Genomic DNA, 23,710 nt, shown 5'->3' with positions numbered 1-23,710 from the left:
AAAATGATCTTAATAACTGAGAAAAATCTATGTCCAAACATCTCTGTCAAAACCCTAAATATAAAAACTCCCTACTCATTGTAGATATGAATAAAGTGAAATACATTTAGGCCAATGTTCACTTATTATATTGTGGAATGTTAGAAATAGGAAGATAGCCAGGTTGGTAGTGGTGTTACTGTTGGTAGACATTCACCAAGGCTGGTTTACATAGTCTCGTCTTCTTACCCTAGCAGTTACCTCATGGACTGAAGGTCAGTCTTGTGCCTGGTAAATTCTCCCACTGGTTGCTACGTTTTCATCTGCTTCCAGTATTGTATTGGTGTGCTTTCTGCGTCATGATTTCTATGTCTTAGATTTCTCTGCAGGCATCCTTTCTTGCATCATTTCCTATTGGCTCCTTGCTGGCAGGTCCAGGTGAGAGGAGAGAGGTCCCACTGGGTCTCTCTCCAGGGCTGAGCGGGATGGTGAGTGTCGACGGCCCAAATGAAACACACGCATTAGCCTCTTGTTTATATAAACTCGGAGCATAGGGAGGGGGATTTTTGGTGGGGTGAGATGATGTAGGAGGCAGGGAAGGGTGACAGAGGGTATGGGGTGACTGACAGGGCCAATGGCAAAGCTCTACATTAGCAATGGCGGGGCAGAGGCAGGGCCAAACAGGTCTTGCTGAGTTACTCCATACAGAAGTGACTGAGATAGGTCTCAAACCTTGAGCCAGGCTTAGGCTCTCCCACAAGGCTGCAGAAACTCAAGCCAGGCTCGTGTTTGTCTACAAGGTCCAAACCAGGGCTGAAATGGGGTCCAACAATTTCCATCGTTCTGGTCCAACCCCTTCATTTGTCAAATTTGCCTCCACTACTTCCTTTGGTTGTATGAAAGTCAAGGGGTGTCAGGCTCCTCATCACAAGCTATTTCTTCTGTTATTTCACCCGTTTGATTCAAGCTTTACTCCTAGTATGAACATTTTCCTTTCTTTGCCTCACTTTTATCTTTGTTGACTAATTCCCTGGAGACAAGGAGATACGTGGATGAACTAACTAGCAGACAAGTAGTATCCAAGAACCAATACATTTTGAAAGCAGTGACAGTTGGTCACTGACCATGATGGGCACCCATCTGATATGGGCTGCAAAGCCAATGGTGAGGTTTGCAATTTCTATAAGGACATTTAATATACCAAGGTGAGTAAAGCTTGAGCTGTGCTCTTGAGGGAATGAAACTGTTAGTTAAATCATGATAACTAAATCATGATATGCTGGTCAAGACCTTCAAAACAAAGATTGCTGTGATCAGCTGCTATTGATTGTGCAGACTGCATATGAACTCCACCTTGATTACTGTTTGGTTGAGTATAGTCCTGTGTAGACAGCTTCATCTTGCTAAAGCTTAGAGCTGACTTGTAGGATGCAAGCATTTATCTTGTTTTTCCTATCAGAACAGGTTGCATGTTCTGTGGTAAAGAGTGTCTTCCAGTTCCCAGGGCTTAGTATCTTTCACTGCAAATTGCCTGGCAGGAGTCTAAACTGCTTTGTTCTTGGTCAAGGCTTTGGCTAAGAGAGGCTTCAGATCTTTGTAGGTACCAAATAGGAACTGGGGGCATCATGAACTATATACTATCTCCAAAAATGTATCATCTAAAAGTGATAATGTTTATTCTGATAAAGTCACACAATCTTTTTCAAAGAGGGTAGAAAATTGAAATTCACAATATCCAAAGAATTAACCTGAGGAACACTTATTTGGACAAGACTGAGGTTACAGACAGATGTTTCAGATTGTCTCTTTGCTAATGAGAAAATCAGATTGAGCTCAAGATGTGTGTATTCAAAGTCAAGGAGTCTGTGTACTGTGAATTTTGACAGAAGTCAAGATGAAGCTAAGGAGTTGCAAGCCCTAGAGATCATAACTCAGTCTGACAGGAGCTCTGAGGCAGTCTGGCATTTTAGATGGCTCTAGCCCCTCATGACTGCTTCCTTAGCCCTGTTTGTGCTCCTAATTCTGGGACACCTAATAGAGATGACTTTTAAACTGGACCTTGAAGACAGCGTAGGCCATGGTTGTCAGAACAGGATGATAAATTGGGGGGTAGAGGAGAAATAAGTACAGCCAATGTAGAGAGTACTCAGGTGCTAGGAAAAAGTAAGGCTCTGAACTTCTAGGAGGGAAGAGGAGCCATAGGACTAGGTCTCCTAATGATCACCTCTCGTTATTACCATTCTGTTCTTGATGCTGATCTATTTTTAACCATGCCTATATTAAACTCAGTAAATTCTCCACTGTATATTCAGATGGCTGTCCTTAATGTGCCCTGTCTTATGGATTTCTGTGTTATTATTGCATAACACTTAAATCTACCTACACACAAAGACTACTTAGAATTTCTATATACCTGTGCCCATACTTGAAGGTCTCAAGTTAACCCAATTGTAATCCAAATGTCCTGTCCAAATATTCTCTAACAATTGAAGTTATAATAATAATAATAAAAGTCAAGTGGGAGGCATTTGAGCCTATCTGTGTCTCAGCACATTTGGGGACATTTGGTAAATAGAGTTAGTGCAAAATGGCCAATATTAGTTTGATACAGTTATAGCAGGGATAGGAAGAGCACACCGAGTCAGTTATAGCCAAATGGCAACATTACATAGAAATATTCCAGGCAAAAGCTTTCAAATCAATTGTCTATACTCACAGACATACTGTTTACCTAATAACTGAGTGTGAATGTTTTGCCTAGACACTGGTGTTGTGCAGATTCACCTTTAGTATTAGATCAGTGTCTTACCAGTTTCCTAAGAGCAGTGTCTTTTGTGCAGTGTCTTACCAGTTTCCTAAGAACAGTGCTGAGGGGGTCTTGGCTGCCACACAATTGCCATATTATGTCCTTGGCACAAGAAAGCTACATTTACTCCTTCGTGACTTGTGTTTTTTTTTTCTCTAACATTGTTCACATTGTAAGTGATGGTGTGTGGCAGTTAGCCCCTACAAAATAGGGAGTGTGCTCCAACAGACGGCAAAAATTTTGCTACTTACTCAGCATTATAATCTTTCCATGTGACTATTCCTGATTTGGGGAAGATATATTAAGAGGTTTAAGAATCTTTCAATTACTGAACTGTTTATAACACAAACATTTGTTTTTAATCTTAGGGAAATACTCTTTCTTCATCGAGACCAACCAATGTATTAGAAATGATGAAAGAATGGAAAAATAACCCAGAAAGTGATGAGGACAGAAAGACGGATGAGGAGACTGAGCAGCCCACTAAAGGAAAGGTGAACAGTAACCAAATAGGGGGAAAGACCCGGGATGTCAACCACAGTCCATCTGCAAAGGCAGCAAAGCAGGTAGGAGGAATGGCTGAGGCAGGGCACCAGGCTCTGGCACTTTCATTCACGGGACACTTTGTTGCAGCTCCATCATCTCACTGTTAGTAACAAAGGCCTGCACCAGTCAACCGTTGAGGTCCTTCTCCTTCTAAGCCCTGAGATTTAGCATTGGGGCTTCATTGTTAGGACCTGTGGCTCTTCGGAGTAGAGCTGTCAGACCCTTCTCTGGGAGAGAACACATGCAGACTGAGAGTCCCTAACCTGAACATCTAGCAATTTCAGATGAAGGACTCAAACTGTAGTAAGTGCTGTAGGTCTGTTGGCCTCTGTTGTAGCTGCTCGGCTCTGATGTTGCTGCCCCGATACTGCCGCAGCCAGCAAATGAGTGACCACAACTGCACCGAGCTCAGCCTTTTCTGATGAAGCAGATGGTATGCCAGACTTGACCCATGGCTCTAAATTCATAATTTTTATACTCTACCCAGCTACACAATTTAGAATTGGTTTATATACTATATGCAAAAGGTAATTATTATATCAGCCAATTATTTGTGTATTGTTTCATAAAAACCTAAACTACATGGGTTTGCCATGTTACCTGAATAGATCTGAACACAGTTTCATGTCTGTAGTATAGTCTTGGTAACATTTTGATTCTAGGTTATAGTCTGTTAACTGAATATCCCAAAGGTTTGCCCAAGCAACCCCTTCCCTGATTTTTATGTATGTCAATATAAGTTTTTTTCTGTTTGGGCTTCTATCCTGTGTCTTGTGTGCTAGCTCTTATTTAAACCCTGAATCCTGTGCTCGACAGTCCAGGTTTCTTCATTTGTTGTTGCCTTCCAGTTCCCTGTAGGCAGCAGATAGGCAGAGCACAAGGATGAGCCCTGAGCCATGCCGGGAAATGTGCAGAACTTCTGGCCCCACTCTTAGTCAAGATTCCTGCCAGAACCTTGGAGAAGGCATCTGAGAGAGTAACCTGTTGGCTGGGAGGTTCTGCATCTACTGAATAGTAAAAGCCTAGATTAGAAGCTTAACATTGTGACTTAGATTGTATGAAAGAACCACACTTTTACCATAATGTAAACATAAGCTTATTGAATTCTCTTCTTGTCTCCTATGATAACTACTACATTGTTTAGCACAATGCGTATTTTATTTTATATTTTCTTTAAAAATAATATCCTAAACCCATGTTTCCTTTTTTGTTGAACATAGTTTGAAGATTTTTCTGTTGGCTGACATGGCAGCATGCACACATATATAGTTACATATGTACACATACATAACACAGTATGTGTGTGTGTTTGCATAACACATATGCACATGCATCTATATGTATACATACATAAATATACACACAGCACATATTCTGTAGTGCTGGGTTATATCGATCAATGTGACATAAAATCCCCTCCTAGATCAATATACTCACTCTCCTTTTCCTCTGCTCTGCCGTTTTCCTTCTCTAAGCCAGACATCCTGAAAATCACTGGTGAAAGTGATCTGCTCTGGTCTTGGATACTTCATGTAAGGAAGAGAAGGATTAGGATGCGAGTTCTGTCATGTAATAAAAGGGGTCTTGTCAGGACCATACCACCCTCCTCCTCTCTCAAGGGGACATGCTGCATACCCTACCCCCAAGTCTTCAGGATCCAATGCTTCTCCAGGGGCAAGGGGAAACCAGGAAAGCAGCCACTCCCAGACATTCTGAAACACTGCAGGGGAGCCCCTTCATTTTCAGTTCACAGGGAGCTTAGAGAAAAAAGGACAGCCAGAAAGGAACTAACAAAGAGGCAAGTCCACTGAAGAGACCAGTACACTATGGACATGGAACTTTATTATGCCTGCTGCTGGGCAGTTAGTCACCCTAAAAGCAGACTCACCAAGGGAGTAGCAAGACTACCACAATGGCAAGAAAAGCACTCTGTGCCCAGCTGGATTAGTGGCAGTTGCCCACCCAGCAGCTCAGCCTAACTACAGGGCATAACCAATAGTCTCCCTAGAAAGCAGAATAAAGCCAGTTGCCACAACTGAATTCAAAACAAAGGCAGCAGCCTAGCCATCTAGAGATCTTAAAAGCAAGCTTGGTTGGCCAGTGACTTTGCCAGCATGGGTAACCACCATCATAATATAAAGTAAAGACCGTTGTTTCCAAGTGTTCACAGAAGCCAAAGTAGCTGCTCCTGCAAATATGAAAGCCCAATGACAGAACACAGGATTACAAAAACAGATAGTGGCACCCCTTTAATCCCAGTACTTGGGAAGCAGAGGCAGGTGGATCTTTGAGTTCAAGGCCAACCTGGGTAAAGAGAGTTCCAGGACAGTCAGAGCTTCATAGAGAAGCCCTGTTTCAAAAAACAAAACAAAACAAAAACCAAACAAATAAACAACAAAAAAAAAAACCAAAGACAAAACAAAGACTGTAGATTATCACAACCCCCCCCAAAAACCCACAACAATAGACACAAAAGAAAGGGAGAACTGTGCCATATCAGGAAAGAGAATTCACAATAATCCTCTTAAAAATTCACAGAAAAAAATTCACAGAACCCCATATATACATAAAAAATTAAATGAAATTTGAAAAAAAACCCGTATGAACAAAACAAACAATTTTGCAAAAACAAAAAAGAAGGGACAGCTGGGAATAAGAAGGAATAGGCAGAGGGAGAGAAAGGATTAATAATATAATGGGTTAAGTAAAAATGTAATAGAAGCTTAAGATGAAGTGACCACTTCCTGTAGCCAAGCAGGACTTCCAGTGGAGGTAGGGGGACAGTAGCCCACATACAAAATCATCAACCCAAAATTTGTCCTACCTACAAGATGTGCAAGAATAAAGATGGAGCAGAGATTGAGGGGATGGCCAAACAATGACTGACCCAACTTGAGACCCATCCCATGGGAGAGACCCAACCCCTGACACTATTGATGATGTTCTGCTATGCTTGCAGACAGGAGCCTAGCATAACTGTCCTCTGAGTGATTTCATCCAGCAGCTGGTGGAGACAGATGCAGAGACCCACCGCCAAACATTAGACTGAGCTCAGGTAGTCTTGTGGAGGAATGGGAGGAAGGATTGAGGAAGCCAGAGGGGTCAAGGACATCACAGGAAGACCTACAGAGTCAACTAACCTGGGCTCACAGAGAATCAGTGACCAACCAAAGTGCATGCATAGGCTGGACCTAGGTAGGCCCCTTCTACTTAGGTAGCAGATGTGCAACTAGGTCTTCATGTGGATCTTCTAACAATTTGAGCAGAATTTGTCTCTGACTTTGATGCCTCCCTTTGAATCCCTTCCCCAGCCAGACTCCCTTTACCTTGTCTGGCCTCAGTGGAAAGGGATGCATCTAGTCCTTCTACAATTTGATGTGCCATAGTGGGTTGGAACCCATGGAGAGCCTTTTTTTTTCTCAGAGAAGGGGAGTGAGGAATGGGGGTAGGGTGTGTGTGAGGGTGGGACTGGGAGGAGAGGAGGGAGGGAGCTGCAGTGGGGATGTAAAGTGAATAAATCAATGAACAAAAAGATGAGGAATGGTGAGATTAAAGACAGAACATTTGAAATTGCTCAGTTTAATATCAAAGAGAAGGGGTGGGTTATAAAGAAAGCTTACAGGAACTATGGGACACCATCAAGAGACCTAATCTATGTGTAATAGTAATTAAATAAAGTGAGGAGGACTAAATAGAGCCAGAAAGCATATTTAATAAATATAGGATGAGGACAGGTTTGATGGTTGCATGTCCTTAACTCAGCACTCATGAAGCAGAGACAAATGGATCTCGTGAGTACAAGGCCAATCTAGTCTTCATTATCATGTTTCAGCCCAGCTAGGTCTACATAGTGAGACTCTGTCTCAAAGATAAATTGATAAAATATTAAAGAAAAAATTCCCTAATGTGAGGGGAAAAAAAGCCATCATCCAGTCAAAGGAAGTTCACATATCTGAACTCAAATAGAAGCCAAGAGGAGCTTCCTGTGTCATACAAGAAGACTACCAAAATCACAACAACAACAAAGAAATCCCTCAGAGGATCAGCATAGAGAAGTCATGTCAAACAATCACAGAACCCTGCAGGCCAGGAGAGACAGAGTGATATTGTCAAATGCTGAAAGAGAAAACTGACAGCCAAGAATGCCATACCTGGAAAAACTATAATTTAGAAATGAAAGAGAGAAAGACTCTTCTAGACAAATGAAGGCTAAGAGAGTTTGTTAACATCAGTTAAGTCATGTCTTACAAAAAAATGCCAAAGGGAAGTCTTCAAATTAAAAGGATACTAATGTTCAATATAAAACTTTCTAAAGGTAAAAAATTCACAGGTCAAAGTAAAATTCTACATACCCCCACACTTGAAAACCCCAACCAGCCAACCAGTCCTCTATACCATGAACATAAGATGAACCACTTATATTCCAGAAGGCACTGTTAGAAGACAAAGAACGTATAATTACAATAACCTTTTAATAGTATCAAAGAGATGAAAATTGAGGCATCAGAAATCGAAAATATGGGAGGGCAGCAGTAGAGCTAAAGTGTAGGTTATTTTTTTTCTGTGATTGATGCTAAAGTTGTTATTTGTTTAAATTAACCTATTGTAACTATAAGATATTACTTTGCTTTGTTATTTGCTTTGTATTACTTTGCTTTGTTAGCCTTCGTTTTTGGGAGGGCAAAACAAGCATTGCTTTGAGTAGATGCCTGACAGAAGTAAAGAAAGCTTTATTTTGGTTCCAGGATCAGGGGTTATAGTCCCTCATGGCAGGGAAGGTTGAGCAGCTGAGGAGACTTTGCTGTTAGCAGTGAGACCAGGTCAGACCATGGCAGAACTTAGAAAGTAGTTGGAAGACTTCTTAGAAGAGTTGGAACAACACCAGAGGAGGATAAAACCCTCAAGGCTGCTCCTTTAATAGCCTACTTTCATCAGTGGGGCCCACCTCTTAAAGGCTCAGTACCTGCCTAGAACAGCACCACCACTCAGAGACCAAGTAAGTTCCCAAACAAATAAGCCTGCAGGGAACATTTCAAACCATAACAGATGTGTTTGGTAAGCTCCATTGTAACCACAGAATAACAAGCTAAAATAAGTATAATATAAAATTAAGAAGGAACTAGAGTATAGTGCTAAAATCACTCAACTGCAAAAGAAGTAGTTGATAGAGGAAGAAAAATGCAGAAATGCAGTCTATAAAAATGTAGAAATCCAACAGTAAAATAGCAGAAGTTTCTCCTACCAAGTTACCTTGAATATAAGTACATTAAGTTCCCCAATGAAAAGGCCTATGGCAGATTGAACTAACACACACACACACACACACACACACACACACACACACACACACACACACAAATAGGATCCAGGGAGTGGGGAGGCCTGGTAGGGGTGGGGAAAACATTCTCATGGAGATGGGGGTGGGGGGAGGAGGAATGGGATGAGGAACTGTGGGAGGAGGGACTGGAGGGAGGCAATGGATGGACTGTAAGAAAATAAAAGTAATAAAAAATACTCCCCTCTCCAAAAAAAAAAAAAAAAGAGAGAGAGAGAGAGAGAGAAACCTCACAAAATACAGTTAGCACTAGCCTCTTCACTCTGCAAAAATGAAGGTTAAAAGTCTAGAGATGGCGCAGTGGTTAAGCACACTTGCTACTCTTATAGAGGATCCTGGTTTGGTTTCTGGCACCTATATGGTGGCTTACTACTACTACCTGTAACTTCAGTTCCTGGAGATCCAACATATTCTTCTGGCTCTGGAGGCACCAGGCACAAAAGCAGTGTACATATAGACATGCAGGCAAAAGACACATACACATAAAATGAATCTTAAAAACAAACAAAAATCATAAACAAACAAACAAAAACAAAACAGGCTGGTTTTTTTTTATTAGATATTTTATTTACACTTCAGATGGCATCCCCTATCCCCATTCCCCCCCCCACCCCCCTTAGGAAACCCATATCCCATGCCCCCTTTTCCTTTTTGCATTTATACATTTTTTTAAAAAAGAATGTTAATCATAGGCTTTATAAGTTTGGAATTGTTCAATCAGAGGTGTAACCCACTGACCGACTTAGGTATAACAACTATCTTTGACTGGTGGAGATACATGAATATCTGCCTCCCTGTCTTCCCCCTCTTTCTCTCTTTCATCACCTAGCTTCTCCTCTCCTTCTTCTTCTCCTCTTCTTACTCCTTTTCTTCCTCTCTGTACTCCTCCTACCTTATCTCCTCCTACACATCACCCTTCCTGTTAAAATGAAACTTTTCTCTCAAAATACAATTAGAGCATAATTATGCCAATTTGTACCAGTGAGGAATAGGATAGTCCTAATACCCAGTCCGTCCTTTTGTTGACTAACCAGCTCCTCTGTCATCTAATCTAACTAGAACATTTAGTTCTGAACCTGGCTTTAGGATGAATGTCAGCTGACGACCATCCACTCAAATCTTTTCTCTTAAGGTCAATAGCTATTTGTTTTCAACCCCATCAGAAATCCAGAATGACTGAGTTAACTGTAATTGTGGGAAGCACAAATCGTAGTTTCTAAAACTTAGCCAATTTATAGAGACCTCTGACCACCTGGACACTCGCTCTACTTCAAAACGTTGGAGCATCTGTTCTTCTGCCTTCTGGTCCAGGATCTTCTGACAGACCTTAGTGCTGCAGAATTATTAAGGGCTGATTACTCTGTCTAGGCAGATATAATCAGTCGACTATTCTGCAAGTGTGTCCTTTTCTGGACAGTAATTTGTCTGTAGAAGGAAAGTGGCAATTCTTGCCTAGTGGCTGTCTCACCACAACTGGAGTAACTCCAAGGATGCTCAATTTCTTCTTAGAATTTAACATAGGAAGCTGTCCGGAGCAGACAGGTCTCTAATGAAAATGAACATTAATACTGAAATGTTTGTCATGTCAATTCTAAGGATTTCTGATGTTTTGAAAGCCAGCTATCCATGTAAGATAATCTGGACTGTTAACAGGCTGGTTTTTTAAGGGAGAGGTTTTCTTAGGACTTTCGATTTGCATACTGGCTCAGGGGAGGTGCTTCCTGCAGAGTTGGGAAGCCATTTTAAGGTCTTATCTGAACTTACTGCTTTGAGAGTCAAGGGTTTCTATATTTTCCCCATCTCCAGCTTACAGTTATAAACTTGTCCAGTGAGTGGATCAGAGGGCTAGTATGGCTAAGGGAGAAATTCTTAGAGTCAGAATCGTTGGGAGCTCTTTGTAGTGGGAAGCTAGACAGAGACACAAAAGGCCAAGAACCCTTGCCATTTAGGGCCATTTATTTGGGAAGTTGATTAAGGAAGCTGGGGCAGGCTCAGAATGAACCATTGCAAGTTATTCTATGTGATAACTAAGTTTCAGCACACCAGTCAGAAGATGAGAGTGCCGTGTGGGACTGCCACTGCCCCCCTTCAGTGTCACTGGTTGAAATGCCATAGACACTTTTCATTCCTGAGCAGCTTTGGGAATGTGCAGAGAAATTAAACCAGAGAGAGACCACTGCTGGTGGAGGTCTCAACCAGGACAGCTGAGTGTGGAGACAGTGGTATGTCTCAACCAAAGAAGAAAAAGAGAAACGGAACTAAGTCTGTAGGTACTGTCCAAAGAACATATAGCCCACAAGTTTAGAAAGGTCTATTTAGCACAGACAGAATTTTCATGTTGCCCATATACTTGGCCTCATTGTTAGAAAGGGAACCTATGTTGTTTTTTTTCCAGGGAGGGGGGTGTTTGTATTGGTTTTGTAATTATTAAGACTTTTGTGCCTTACCAGCTTACTGTGAATATTTATATCTAATATTTTTCTCTTATTTCTCCCTTTCACTATTTAAATTTTAATACTATTCTATCCTTAAATTCTTTTTCTTCCCCCCCTTTAAAAACACCTTTGATTGGATTGATCCCCTTTTCCCTCTTTTCCCTTTAATGTTTCATTTTTTTCTAATTTTTCATTTTTACATCTTAAGTGAATCTTTACTCTTCTCCTCTTCCACCTTTTGCTTTCCTTTATTCTTCTTTCCCCCCCTTGCTTTACTCTATTAACTAGCATCTTTTCAGTTTGTTCTTTATTATCCTTTGCCCCCTCTTCTTTATTATTATTAGTGTTGTGGTTGATAATTATTTTTAAATGATGATTACATTTTCAAAATTGTTAATATATTATGACTGTTATAAAGGTTTGTATACTTTTTTCTGAGAGACACTGGTGATTGAGCTTAGTACCTTGAACATTTTAAGGGAAGTTTGTTGCTGAGCTTACCCTAGCCCAGGTGTGACAAACCCCAATTCAGCTGTGACTTAATCACACCTGAACTGGGCAAATACTGCAATATAAAGATTACAATAGGTTAAAACCCTCAGACAATTACTTACTCCAGGTTTTCAAGTCTCAGTGTAGAAATATAGGAAATATGAAAAGCAAGGCACATGGTCAGCCCTCCCCTGCCCCACAGTGTTGATTATCCACAGTAACTGAATCTAATGATACGTATATAGATACACTACTGCACAAAGAATTTATAACATGAACTTAAAAATCAACAAACTCAAGGAGAATATGATGGGAGTAGGGAGATGGCTAGGAGGATAGTTCAACTGATAATGTGTTTGCAAAGTGCTAACCATGCAAGCACAAGAAGCCATCCAGCCAGGCATGGTGCGGTACCTTTTGTTTATAATCTCAGCATCAGGAATGACAGACAAATGGTTCCCTGGAGCTCTTTGTTCAGCCAACCAGCCTAGAATGACACCCAAGGTTGTTCTTTGAACTCACATGTATGTTTACATAGAGAAAATATGAATAGACAGCTAAATGAAATAAGACAATTTATTATATGAAAGAAAAATTCAATAAAGAAAGGTTCTGGAAAAAGTCAAGTAGAAATAGTGGAAATGAAAAGCTCAATAAATCAAATAAAAGGCTGAGTTAAAAGCCTCACCATTGACTGGATCAATGGGAAGAATATCAAGGATTGAAGGAAGATTTATGAATTAGAACATTCAGACAGTATTACAAGAAAAATAAATTATAAACAGATCATGAAAGAACTTTGGGATAGGATTAAATGACAAACAGGAATCTTGGCATAGATTCAGATGTAGAGATACATAATAATGACATAGAAAAATCTATTCAGTGAAATGATCACATATAATTTTCCAAGTTGAGGGCAACATATTCAGACACAGAAAGCGTTAAGACTAAAAGAACATGACCAGAAAAAGAACCTTCTCATGCCATATTATACCCAGAATGCCAAGAATACAAAAAAAGAGGTGAGAACTGCAAGGTTACCTATAAAAGCAAACATGTTAGAATAACAGCAAATATTTGAGAAGAAACTCTAAAGGTCAGTAAGGTATAGCATAATTTATTTCAAGCTCTATAAAAACTCAACCTATTTTATTATATCTGGCAAAATTATCCTTCATGATGCAAAGAGAAATAAATATCTTCTAGGCATAGAGTAAAGTTATTCATGACCACTGAGCCAGAATTGCAGAAGATACTTATAGGATATTACACATAGATGATGAAGATAAATACATTATGAGAACATGGGCAATAATGAATTTTATTAGAGTAATAGGTAAGCAAATGAGAAGAATTAGGAAAGAATCAAACATTAGGAGAACAACAAAATGCCAAGAACTACTAAATACTTTCTAATAATAAGCCTAAATGTAATTGTACTTAATTATCCAATTAAAAGACAAAGAGTAGCTGATTAGATTTTTAAAAAATCCAACTGTTTGCTGTCTGCAAGAAACCCATCTTATGGAACATTCCATGTATTTGCTGAAATTTAAAGAAGAAAAAATAATGTTCCAAGCAAATTAAAAATCAAAGCAAACAGAAATAGCTATACAAATACATTAAAAGAACTATGTCAGGCCAAAATCAGTCAGAAGAGGTAAATAAAGTCATTACATATTGACAAAAGGAACATTCTACTAAAAAGAACATGAAGATATGCACCAAATAATCTATGTACCAAATTTCATAAAACAAACACAATTGGACCTATAGAGAGAGATAGACTCTTATACAACAAAATTAGAAAATTCCTTATTCACTCTCACCATTATATTGGTTTGGGGGACATAAAAACTGATATCAGAGCTAATCTATGTTACAGGTCTAAAGGACTTGCTAAACATCTACAACATACATTGTCCAATGGCTGCTGAGTACACCTTTTTTTTAGAAGCTCATGGGACTGTCACCAAGCAGACTATAGTGTAGAAAACAAATAAGTTTGGACAAATGCAAAAAAATAATTTATTGTTATCAGTAACTTATTTGATCACAATTGAATGAAACTAGAAACTAATAGTTATAGCAATTGCAGGAATTACACAAACATATGAAGAATAAACAATATACATTGGAATGACAATTGGGCTGTTGAAGAAATCAAGGGAAAAAATGAAAAATTCCTAGACTTAAATGAAAGCAGAAACACAGCATACCAGCATCTTTTAGGTACAAATGAAGACAGTTCTAAGAGAGAAGTTTATATATATGAGTGGCTACATCTCAAAAATCTAAGAGATGTCAAGTAAATAACCTAATGATGTATATAAAGGTCTTAGAAAAATGAAAACAAGCCAAAGCCAAAAGTAGTAGAAGAAACATTGCTAAAGATTAGTTCAAAAGCTAATAATCTGGAAACTAAAAGGCTAGCACAAAGAACCAGTAAGCAAAGAGAAATGCAGTACAAACTCTTAGCCAAACTCATCAAAAAAGAAGGCCTAAGTTAATAAAATTAGAATGAAAGAGGAGTTAATTCAACAGATAGTGTAGCTAGAAAGATGACTCAGTGGTTAAGAGCACTTGCTGTTCTTCTGGAGGACCAGAGTTCAAAGGTCAGTGGTTAAGAACATTTGCTGTTCTTCTGGGGGAACGAAGGCAGAGTTCAATCACAATGATCTATAACTCCAGTTCCAGGATATCAGATGCCATATTCTAGCTTCTGTAGATACAAGGTATGTACACGGTGTACAGGTATACATGCAAGCAAACCTTCCAAACACATAAAAACATATTTAATGAAAAAATACCACTGATATCCAGCGATCTGCTAAGAATTATTTTTAAAACTCATATTCCATTCAGTTAAAAACCTAGGTGAATTGAAAAAATTTCTAGGAAAAAATTATCCTCCAAGATCAAACCAAAAATACATATAATTCTACAGATCAGGAGCTAGCAATGGGGCTGAAGTAATAATAAAGTCCTCCATCAACAAGAAACCCTGAACCAGTCCTTTAGAAAACAATTAACACTGATGTTCTTCATGCTATTTTATAAAACAGGAAGGCAAAGAATGCTAGAAGACTCACTATATGGAACAAATATTACTCTCATATCAAAACTGTATAAGGATGAAAGAAAAAGAATGACAATGATGAAAACTATAGGCCAGTATCCTTGATGAATATAGATTAAAAATATTCAATAAAATTTTCATTAGCCAAATTTGACAGTATATTAAAAGGATAATAGCCATGGTGGACTTGGGAGTATCACTTAGGAGAGAAAGCACTTTGTCTTGACTGGGTAACACAGTAGAGCTGGCTCTGGAGGTGTGGGTGCAGGTGAGCCTGCCTGAGAACATGAGAACAGGAGACCTGACCTGCCTCCTGCCACCTAGTGGCCTAGCTAGAGCAGTATTGGAGAGTTTGCCCTGGTGGTTTGGTTAAAGAACCAACATGCTGACCAGCTCAGCTCTACCCAGGCCCGGATCCAGGGCTCTGAGTTGGCTAACCCCAAAACCTATATTGTCTGTAAGTGTGTGAAAGGGTCAGTCCTGTTGATCTAAAGCTACAGGATCTCCATTGACACAGGCCAACAACAGGATAATCAGGAAGAGTTCTGGTGAGGATCTAGTATTGATGGTATCACAGAAGCCAGAGACCGAAAACCAGACAATGACTCATTACAATGAACATTTGCAAGTGAAGATGTGTGAACAGAGGAACGAATACACTGTGGGACACACTGCAACATATTACAGCTTCCATGATGAGATGTTTTTTTCTATCCTGTGTGTGTGTGTTTTGAGGAGGACTTTGCAAGAGTGAAGGGCAAATGTGAGGGTACAGGGAGATGAGCAGGACTGGGGTGCATGATGTAAAACTCACCAAGAGTCAATAAAAAGTTAGAAGGAATAAAAAAAAAAAAGAAAAAGGGGATCTGAGGAATTGGGGGGGGGGAGGATAGGATAGATTATTGGGTGGTGACTATGATCAAAGTATGTTATGTATGATATATAAAATATCACAATAAAATGTATTATTTTGTGCAATTAATATCTAAAGCCTTCACTGAAGAAGTGTTTAAACTAAAAATGATGCAGTAAAGCTGAAGACTGTAAAAAACAAACACAGAAGAAGCAGTGATAAAACTTTAAGGTGACAGGTTAATTACCATAAGTTGATTGTTATCCAGGGTATTACAAATTGGCACATCACAATGTATGTGATAAATATGTACAGAAAAGTAAAATTCAGAAATGATAACTAGAAACATCCATACAAGATTATGCAGTGTCAATATTCTTAAAAGTGAAAATTTAAGTTTATTAAAAGTTTCTATGAATTTGACATATTTTTATGGGAAAAGTTTTGCACATTGAGATTAGATTTTATCAACGATTTGGCTTAAGCATATATAATTTGTGCCAACAAAACTAAGGAAATATACATATGATTTATGTTCACTAAATTATTTGAAAATTGGCTTTAGCTGAAAAGGAGGGTTCCCAGCATGTCTGCATTCCATTTTGTCATTGTTCCTTTCTAGGGAGTCTCAGAAGTCTGCTCAGAGTTCCCAAAATTCTGTTTCTCAGAAGCCAAAGTAGTCACACCTTTAAGATCCTGGAAGAGCAGAGAAAGTGAGAACTTGTTTAAAACCGGAACAGCTAAACTAAGTGCCTTTATCTTTCCCTAAGTAACAATGCCCTTCCTCCACTCACCTTGCTGGTGGGAAGATGCGGAACAGAGGAGGCCTCACCCTATACTTTTTCAAATTTATTTCAAACTGATGGTATCTGACAAGACCCTATATATATTGTGTATGTATTCAATGATGTGAGATTTAATGAGAGCAAATTATTTTTAATTCAAGTTATGTATGCAAATTCTAATGAAAGTAAGAGATAGGCCTTAAATTCTTTTACATAAAGCATCTAAATATAAGCTGCAACTCAGCACTGAAATAGCAAGAAGTTGTCTTCTGAGTTAGCATTTCCTTTGAGTAAACCTAGTATCTTGACAGTGACTTCATTTTTATGGAAATTTTTAATATAATATACTCTGATCATAGCTATTCCCTCCCCAAACTCATCCCAGATCCCCTCACCCACCCAAATCTACACCCTTTCATTTTCTTTGAAAAACAAACAAAACAAAAACAAAAAGAAACACCAAACACACACAAAATGCTCAAACCCACAAAAATGAAAATGAAAATATATAAACAAAAGACCAATAAGAAAAAAATGCCCAAACAAAGCAATCTGAGACAAAAGTCTATAGAAATACCATTGAATTTATTTTGTGTTGGCTGTTTACTGCTGGGCATGAGTGTGGTTAATATGCCCAGTGAGACTCCACTGAAGAAAAGTAATTTTTCTTTTGCTAGTGGGTATCAATTACAGATAGCTTTTTTTGGCTAAGGGTAGGAGCCTGTGTCCACTTCTCCCTCTTAGCACTGAGATGTCATCTGGCTTGAACCTGTGCAGACATGCACATGCATGCTCAGTCTCCCTGAGTCCTGTTCTGTCTGGAAGACACTGTTTCTTTGTAGTCAGCCATCCCTTTGGCTCTAACAGACTGTCCACATCTTTCAAGGAGCACAGCTCCCTGAGCTCTGAGAAAAGGTTTGACCAGGGCATCCCTAATGGGTTTAGGACTGAGTACTCTAAAGTCTCTAACTTTCTACGTATTATTCAGTTTGGAGTCTCTTATGTTAATTCCAAACTATTGCAAGAAGTAGCTTCTCTGGTGATGGCTGAGTGAGGAACAGATCTATGAAATAGTAGACTATCATTAGGAACAATTGTATTGCTTTGTTCCTTTAGCAAAACAATAGTATTTGGGGTTTTCCCTTAGGCCTATGCCCTATCCAGTCTCAGGTTCTTGACCTCCCAAGCATTGTCAGCTGTGGGTTCCATCTCATAGAATGGACCTCAGATCCAGTCAGAGAGCTGGTCACTACCCCATTGTTCATGCCTCTATTGCCCCAGCACATCTTGCTGGCAGGCTGTAAGATCACAGTGTTTGTAGTTGCGTTGATAGTTATATTTCTCCTCCAGTAGTGTACAGGGTACCTTCCAGTACCATGAGTGCTGTTCAGTAGTGGTAAAGCCTCTAGTTCAACACCAGTTCAACTTCTCCACGTTATAAGTTGTCTTCAGTAATAGGGCCTTACCATCAATTTGTGGAGAGTAGCCAATAGCCTTGAAGATGTTCAGAGTTTCCTTAGTGCACCTTTGGTTAATAACTCAACTAGGTGTAATCCATTCCTGGCATTGAGTGTTTCACTTGGTGGCTAGTGATGTCTGGTTGGACATTGTCTCCCCATTATTTTGTGACTACATCACATATTTTAGGAAGCCTCTATGATAGGAGGTTTACGTATGACCTCTCAAATGGCCCTAAGCATTAATTGTTCCTCCCCTTATTCTCCCAACCAGCAACGCCCTTTTTTCATGTTTACCTCCTTTACATTATGGTAGACTGGGGCAGCACTGTTCTCTGTGTACATGTTGTTTTGTATATGTGGAGGACACCAAGACAAGGCTCCATGTTGTTGGCATGCTGGCTCTAATTGCTGAGACAGAGCCTTAATCAGCTCGGATAGTCTCAGCTTTCACTCCTGTAGCGGGTGCTTGCTCATCTTCAGAAAGGGCACTGTTTACACCACAGTGTGACTTTCAACAGTAGGCCCTTAGTCATTCCTTATATGAGGCATCATTCTTTTATTGTTTATAATCTCATAAAACAACTGGAGAGGAACAAACATCTGTAATTAAAATGTAGTTTCCCGTACAGTGAAAAGACAACTAGACTCTCGATGGAGCGGAATTCATTTGCAAACCTCAACTCTTGCTTCATAACGAGAAACCTCTTAGACATTAAATTGTTTATTGGGCACAATCTTGAACAAATTTGTTTAATAAAAATGAAAGTTGTTTTGTGATTATTTTCTTCTGTGATCTGTCTTTTTGCATAGACTGAAAATGTGGCCTCAAGGTTGCAGGAGGTGACATATGAAGTAGATACTTTAAGAAAGCTGGTTGCTCCAAAACTTTGAAAAATTATTTTGATGGATAATAGGTGTTGTCATGGATTTTCTCCAAAGACGAAAGTGCTTCAACTTAAGAACACCTAAGTTAAATCACTGAATCATATGAATATGTTGATGATGATTTCAGGATAAAAAACACTGCTTCTTTGAATTTTAGTTGAATAGCATAAAACATTTTCTTTCATGAAAAACTAAATTTTAGCATTCTGAGTCCAAAAATAATCAGTTATAATGTGAACATTTTGTTTATTTTTATATTCTAGTATTAAAGCATTGCAGCGGGGCATATGTGTCTTACCGTCTATTTTTATGTCCACTTAATGCATGTTAATGTTTTCTGAGAACAGGGAACCTCAATTAAGAAAATTCCTCCATGAGATGAGGTTGTAGGTAAGCCTGTAAGGCATTTTCTTAGTGATTAATGGGGGAAAGCCCAACCCATTATGGGTGATGCCATTCCTGGGCTGATGGTTCTGGGTTCTACAAGAAGCAGGTTGAACAAGCCATGAGAGCAAGCCGGTAACTAATACTCCTCCATGGCCTCTTTCTTCATCAGCTCCTGCCTTCCAGATATCTGCACTATTTGAGTTCCTGTCCCGATTTCCCTCAGTGGACTGTGATGTGTAACCAAATAAACCCTTTCCTCCCCAGGTTGCTTTGGTCTGGTGTTTTATCATAGCAATAGAACCCTGAATAAGATGTGTCCAATAATAGAACCTGGATAGGTATCTTAATGAAACATGCAGGTGCTCCATGGTAGCTGCTGGGACTTGGACCCTGTTTTACCATCCCCAGCATTTTGCTGTGGGGCATCTCTAGGCCATGGCTCTCACATTTGTGAATAGTAGTACCATCCTCTGCTCAGGGTAATGAAATCAGTCATGTGACACTCTTAGCATATTATAATATTATTATATAATATATGATTATATATTATTATATAATATATGATAATATAATAATATTATCATATTATTAGAGATTTTGTGTAGAATATTATCAAAATTTCCTTTTTCCTGCTTATATCATTTCCTTTGATAGTGCATGGGGATAAGCTAGTTAACTGAGAAATGTGAGAGTGAAGTGATACTTCTGACTTCTCAGTTTTGTGAGAGCCACGGGGCGGGGCTCTGTATTATTGTTCTGATTCTTTCTGTCCTCACCAGGAGGCTGGCTCACTAACATCTCCTCTGTTGTGGGTCCCCTGCAGGACCAGAGGAGGGCTATTCTCTCTCCTTTAGTGTAGGTGCTTGTGCAATGTGCACTGGCTGATGGGACAAGCCTCAAGGAGTGTGATGGAAGCAGAGACCCCAAGTGTCTGCATGGTGTAACATGCTTTCTGGGTTTGCTGCTACCTGCTATGGGAAGCCAGGAATGCTTGAGTTATGAAGGTTTTGAAACACACTTAAACTCTGTCTACAACCTTAAGTCTAGCCTAGCAAGGCCAAGCTCTGCAGTTTATAAAGAAGGACTATCTGTTGTTAGGTGCCAGACACTTTTATAGTTGCTTGTTATGTAGGAGAGTTACTATAGCAGGTCAGATGGCTATGTTCTGTTTATTTCCTCTTGGAGATCAGATCCAAAGCGCATGCATGTAAGAGTTGTATTTACCTGGCCTCGACTGGTGTCCTGGAAAGGCCTATTTTTGAGGTTTGTTCTCAGCTGATATTTGGGAACTTGGATTTTAGGTCGTTTCTAAAATACCATTGTATCTAAATTATTTGTGAAAACAGTATGCATGTATAACCAGCCCATAGTGAAAACCCTATGCTATGTCTACATAGCCTGCTGATAGCTATTTCGGACAGTCACAACCAGCTTCCAGTAGATGGCGGGCAAACTGAGTGACTCTGGTGGTAGAGGACACTCAGCGGTCTGTGCCTTTTGTCACCAGACTTCTCCAGGCACCTTCCCCTTTCTTTCCTTTCCTTTCCTTCCCCACCTATTGTTTTTTGACTGAGGACTATGTGGCCCTGCCTGGCCTCAAATTGACAGAGCTCCCGCTGCATCTGCCGCCTGAGTGCTGGGACCTACAGGTGTGTACTGCTGTGCCTGGTGTACCTTTCCTTATCCGGCCAAGCTGTGTGTCTTTTCACTATAATAAATTTAATAGCTGGTAGCCTTGTGAGGAAGCAAACTTGACTTCTGTTCACCGCAAGTCTGCTATTCCAAAGGAGGTGCTGGTCCCCATTCCCACCCAGGAGCTTCTGTGACCAGACTAAGGCTTCACTGCCAGCTTACCTACAGTCCCTTAGGCGAAGGACATGTTGGCAAATCCTTTGTTTCCTTGCCTCCCAAGCCCACCTTTTGCTCAGCTCAGACCCTCCAGGGCCTGAGGCTGTTTGGCTGTGCCACAGAACACTGATTATACTGAGTAATGCATTCCTTCCATGTGTATTCTGTTGGTCTGTCCATCTCTGCCTCTATACTATAATTGTTGAATGTATTTTATCTACACAATTATAAGCTTCACAGAAAAAAAGTATCACTTTAATTTTAAACTGTCATGTCTATTTTCCAGAAATTAAGAGCAAAAATGTCTTTTCTATTTACCCATCCATTTGCATTTGTGCTGTTCCTCTTTCCTCCCGAGGATCTGGGTTTCCATCTGCCATCATTTCCCTTCAGGTTCATGGGCTCCTCTGCTCCGTCTGATGCTGAGTCCCCTCCGTGGACTTTCACCTGGGAATTTCTGGTTTTGCCTTAAATGTCTTAGGAGATTTCTTGTTTGTGGAATTTTGGGTCTGACAGGTTTTTAATATGTGTACTTGGTTGGTTAGTGATTTTTGGTCCACATTTTAAAGGTTGTTCCATGTCTTCTGACTTTCTTAGGAGTCAAGATATTCTCTCTTTGTGTACATTATGTTTTTTTTCCTCTGGACTCGTCAGAGTCTCTATTTCCAGTGCTATGATATTGCTAAGCATGTTTTTCCCATTTATCCTTCTTTGGGTTAGTCGTGCTTCATGAATATGTAGATTTGACCGTCAGCTGTTTGGGGGAGGATTTGCCATTCTTGTTCACTTCCCCCTGAGTTTTAGGTACTCACATACCAGACAGTTTACGATTGCTCTGACAGCTCCCTCAGGCTCCAAAGGTTGTCACTTGCCATTTGTCCTTTACTGTGGCTCCCATCCATGAGCATCAGGCTTACTGACACAGAAATGATGTCATCAAGTAGAAAGGCCTTATTTTTTTTTTTAATTTTTGTTTCTGAGGGATTTTGGAAAGGTGAGGTTGTTGAGACTGGCTGGTCTGGAACATGCTGTGTAGGACAGACTACCCTGGAGCTTGGAGCACTTTTCCTCTTCTGCCTCTGAATGCTGAGATCACAGATGTGAATCAGCCAGCCAGGTTAGACATTTTTGTTGTTGTTGTTTTAAAACAGTTAGCCCTGACTGTTCTGGAGCTTGCCCTGTACAATCAGACTGACCTCAAACTCATAGAGACCTGCCTGCCTCAGCCTCCTGAGTGCTGGGATTAAAGGCATACACCACCACCCCCACTTAGATTAGAAAATTTAAGTGAAACCACCAATGCCATTTTAGAAACCACCAAACAAATATACAAAAAGAAATGGAAAACCTAAATCATTTTATATTTATTTGTAAATAAAATATTTAAATTACAATCTTTCTTATAAATAGTTACATTCTCAGTTGAACACATTGGTTAACTTCTTTAAGTGTTTAATAAAGCAATAAAGAAATTCATATAACCTTTTGAGACTATTGAACAACAAATTTATATGGTAAGAATGATATTAATATACACATGTCAGGGATGTTATAAGAGAAGGAAGATGCTAGCCAGTATCTCTCATTAATACAGACACAGAAACCCCGAACAAAAACTTAGCATGCCATTTGGAATACTTGTTAAAACAAAGTGATAAGTACAACAAACTATTCACAAAATAGTTTGCATCCAAATCTGCAAAATATTCTTAAGCTAAGATGAAGAACACTGACAAAGGAAAGATATACCATGTTCATGGACTGAAATAGTCAGTATTGTTAGGGTGTCAGTTCTTCCCAAATTGATTTATAACTTTAAACCAATTCCAACTGAAATTGTTAACATGTAATTTTCTGATTAAAATTAGAATAAATTTTTCTAATTAAAGCTTATGTGTAGATACATTAAGACATGAATCAGCCAAACCAAACTAAAAAGCCTACATTTTCGGGACTTATTTACATGGTCTGATTTCAACTTACTATATAGCTGCAGTCGTTAATAGCATGTGGTGATTGTCTAACGACAGACAGGTAAATGAATGGATAAAAGTAGGCATGCAGAAATAGACGCATACTTACATCACCAGTTGACTTAAAAGTCTTAAAAACATTCAAAAGAAAAGAAATATTCCTTTTAATAAATAGTGCTGGAATGTTAGGCCATCTGTATCATGAAAAATAAAGTTTGATCTTCTAGCTGAAAATGAAATTAGTTTGTGATAAGTAGAGTAGACATAACTATAAAATTCCTAGGATAAATTCTGAGAGATGATTTTCTTTTTTTTTTCTTTTTTCTTCCATTTTTTATTAGATATTTTATTTACACTTCAGATGCCATCCCCCTTCCCCATTCCCCCCCTTAGAAAATCCCTATCCCATGCCCCCTTTTCCTTTTTGCATTTATACATTTTTTTAAAAATGTTAATCATAGGCTTTATAAGTTTGGTATTGTTCAATCAGAGGTGTAACCCACTACCCAACCTAGATATATCAACTATCTTTGACTGGTGGAGATACATGAACATCTGCCTCCCTGTCTCCCCCCTCTTTCTCTCTTTCATCACCTAGCTTCTCCTCTCCTTCTTCTCCTCCTCTTCTTACTCCTTCTCTTCCTCTCAGTACTCCTCCCACCTTAGCTCCTCCTACATATCACCCTTCCTGTTAAAATGAAACTTTTCTCTCAAAATACAATTAGAGCATAATTATGCCAATTTGTACCAGTGAGGTACAAGATAGTCCTAATACCCAGTCCATCATTTTGTTGACTAACCAGCACCTCTGTCATCTATCCTAACTAAAACATTTAGTTCTGAA

General features: G+C 39.3%; 1 protein-coding gene across 2 annotated transcripts in view; it reads left to right on the top strand.

Annotated features, from left to right (window-relative positions):
• Window positions 1-23,710, top strand: part of Stk33 (serine/threonine kinase 33) — a 151,958-nt gene that overhangs the window by 119,053 nt on the left and 9,195 nt on the right. For both annotated transcript variants that reach the window (XM_076940598.1, XM_034521583.2), the window contains exon 12: window positions 3,154-3,351. In XM_076940598.1, the coding sequence (XP_076796713.1) occupies window positions 3,154-3,351 (198 nt within the window). The remainder of the gene's footprint in view (window positions 1-3,153; window positions 3,352-23,710) is intronic.

This window comes from Arvicanthis niloticus, chromosome 1 (assembly GCF_011762505.2).
Source record: "Arvicanthis niloticus isolate mArvNil1 chromosome 1, mArvNil1.pat.X, whole genome shotgun sequence".
NCBI classification, from domain to species: Eukaryota; Metazoa; Chordata; class Mammalia; order Rodentia; family Muridae; genus Arvicanthis; species Arvicanthis niloticus.
Note: the sequence above shows the minus strand (reverse complement) of the source record. Positions and strands in the feature narration are given on the sequence as shown.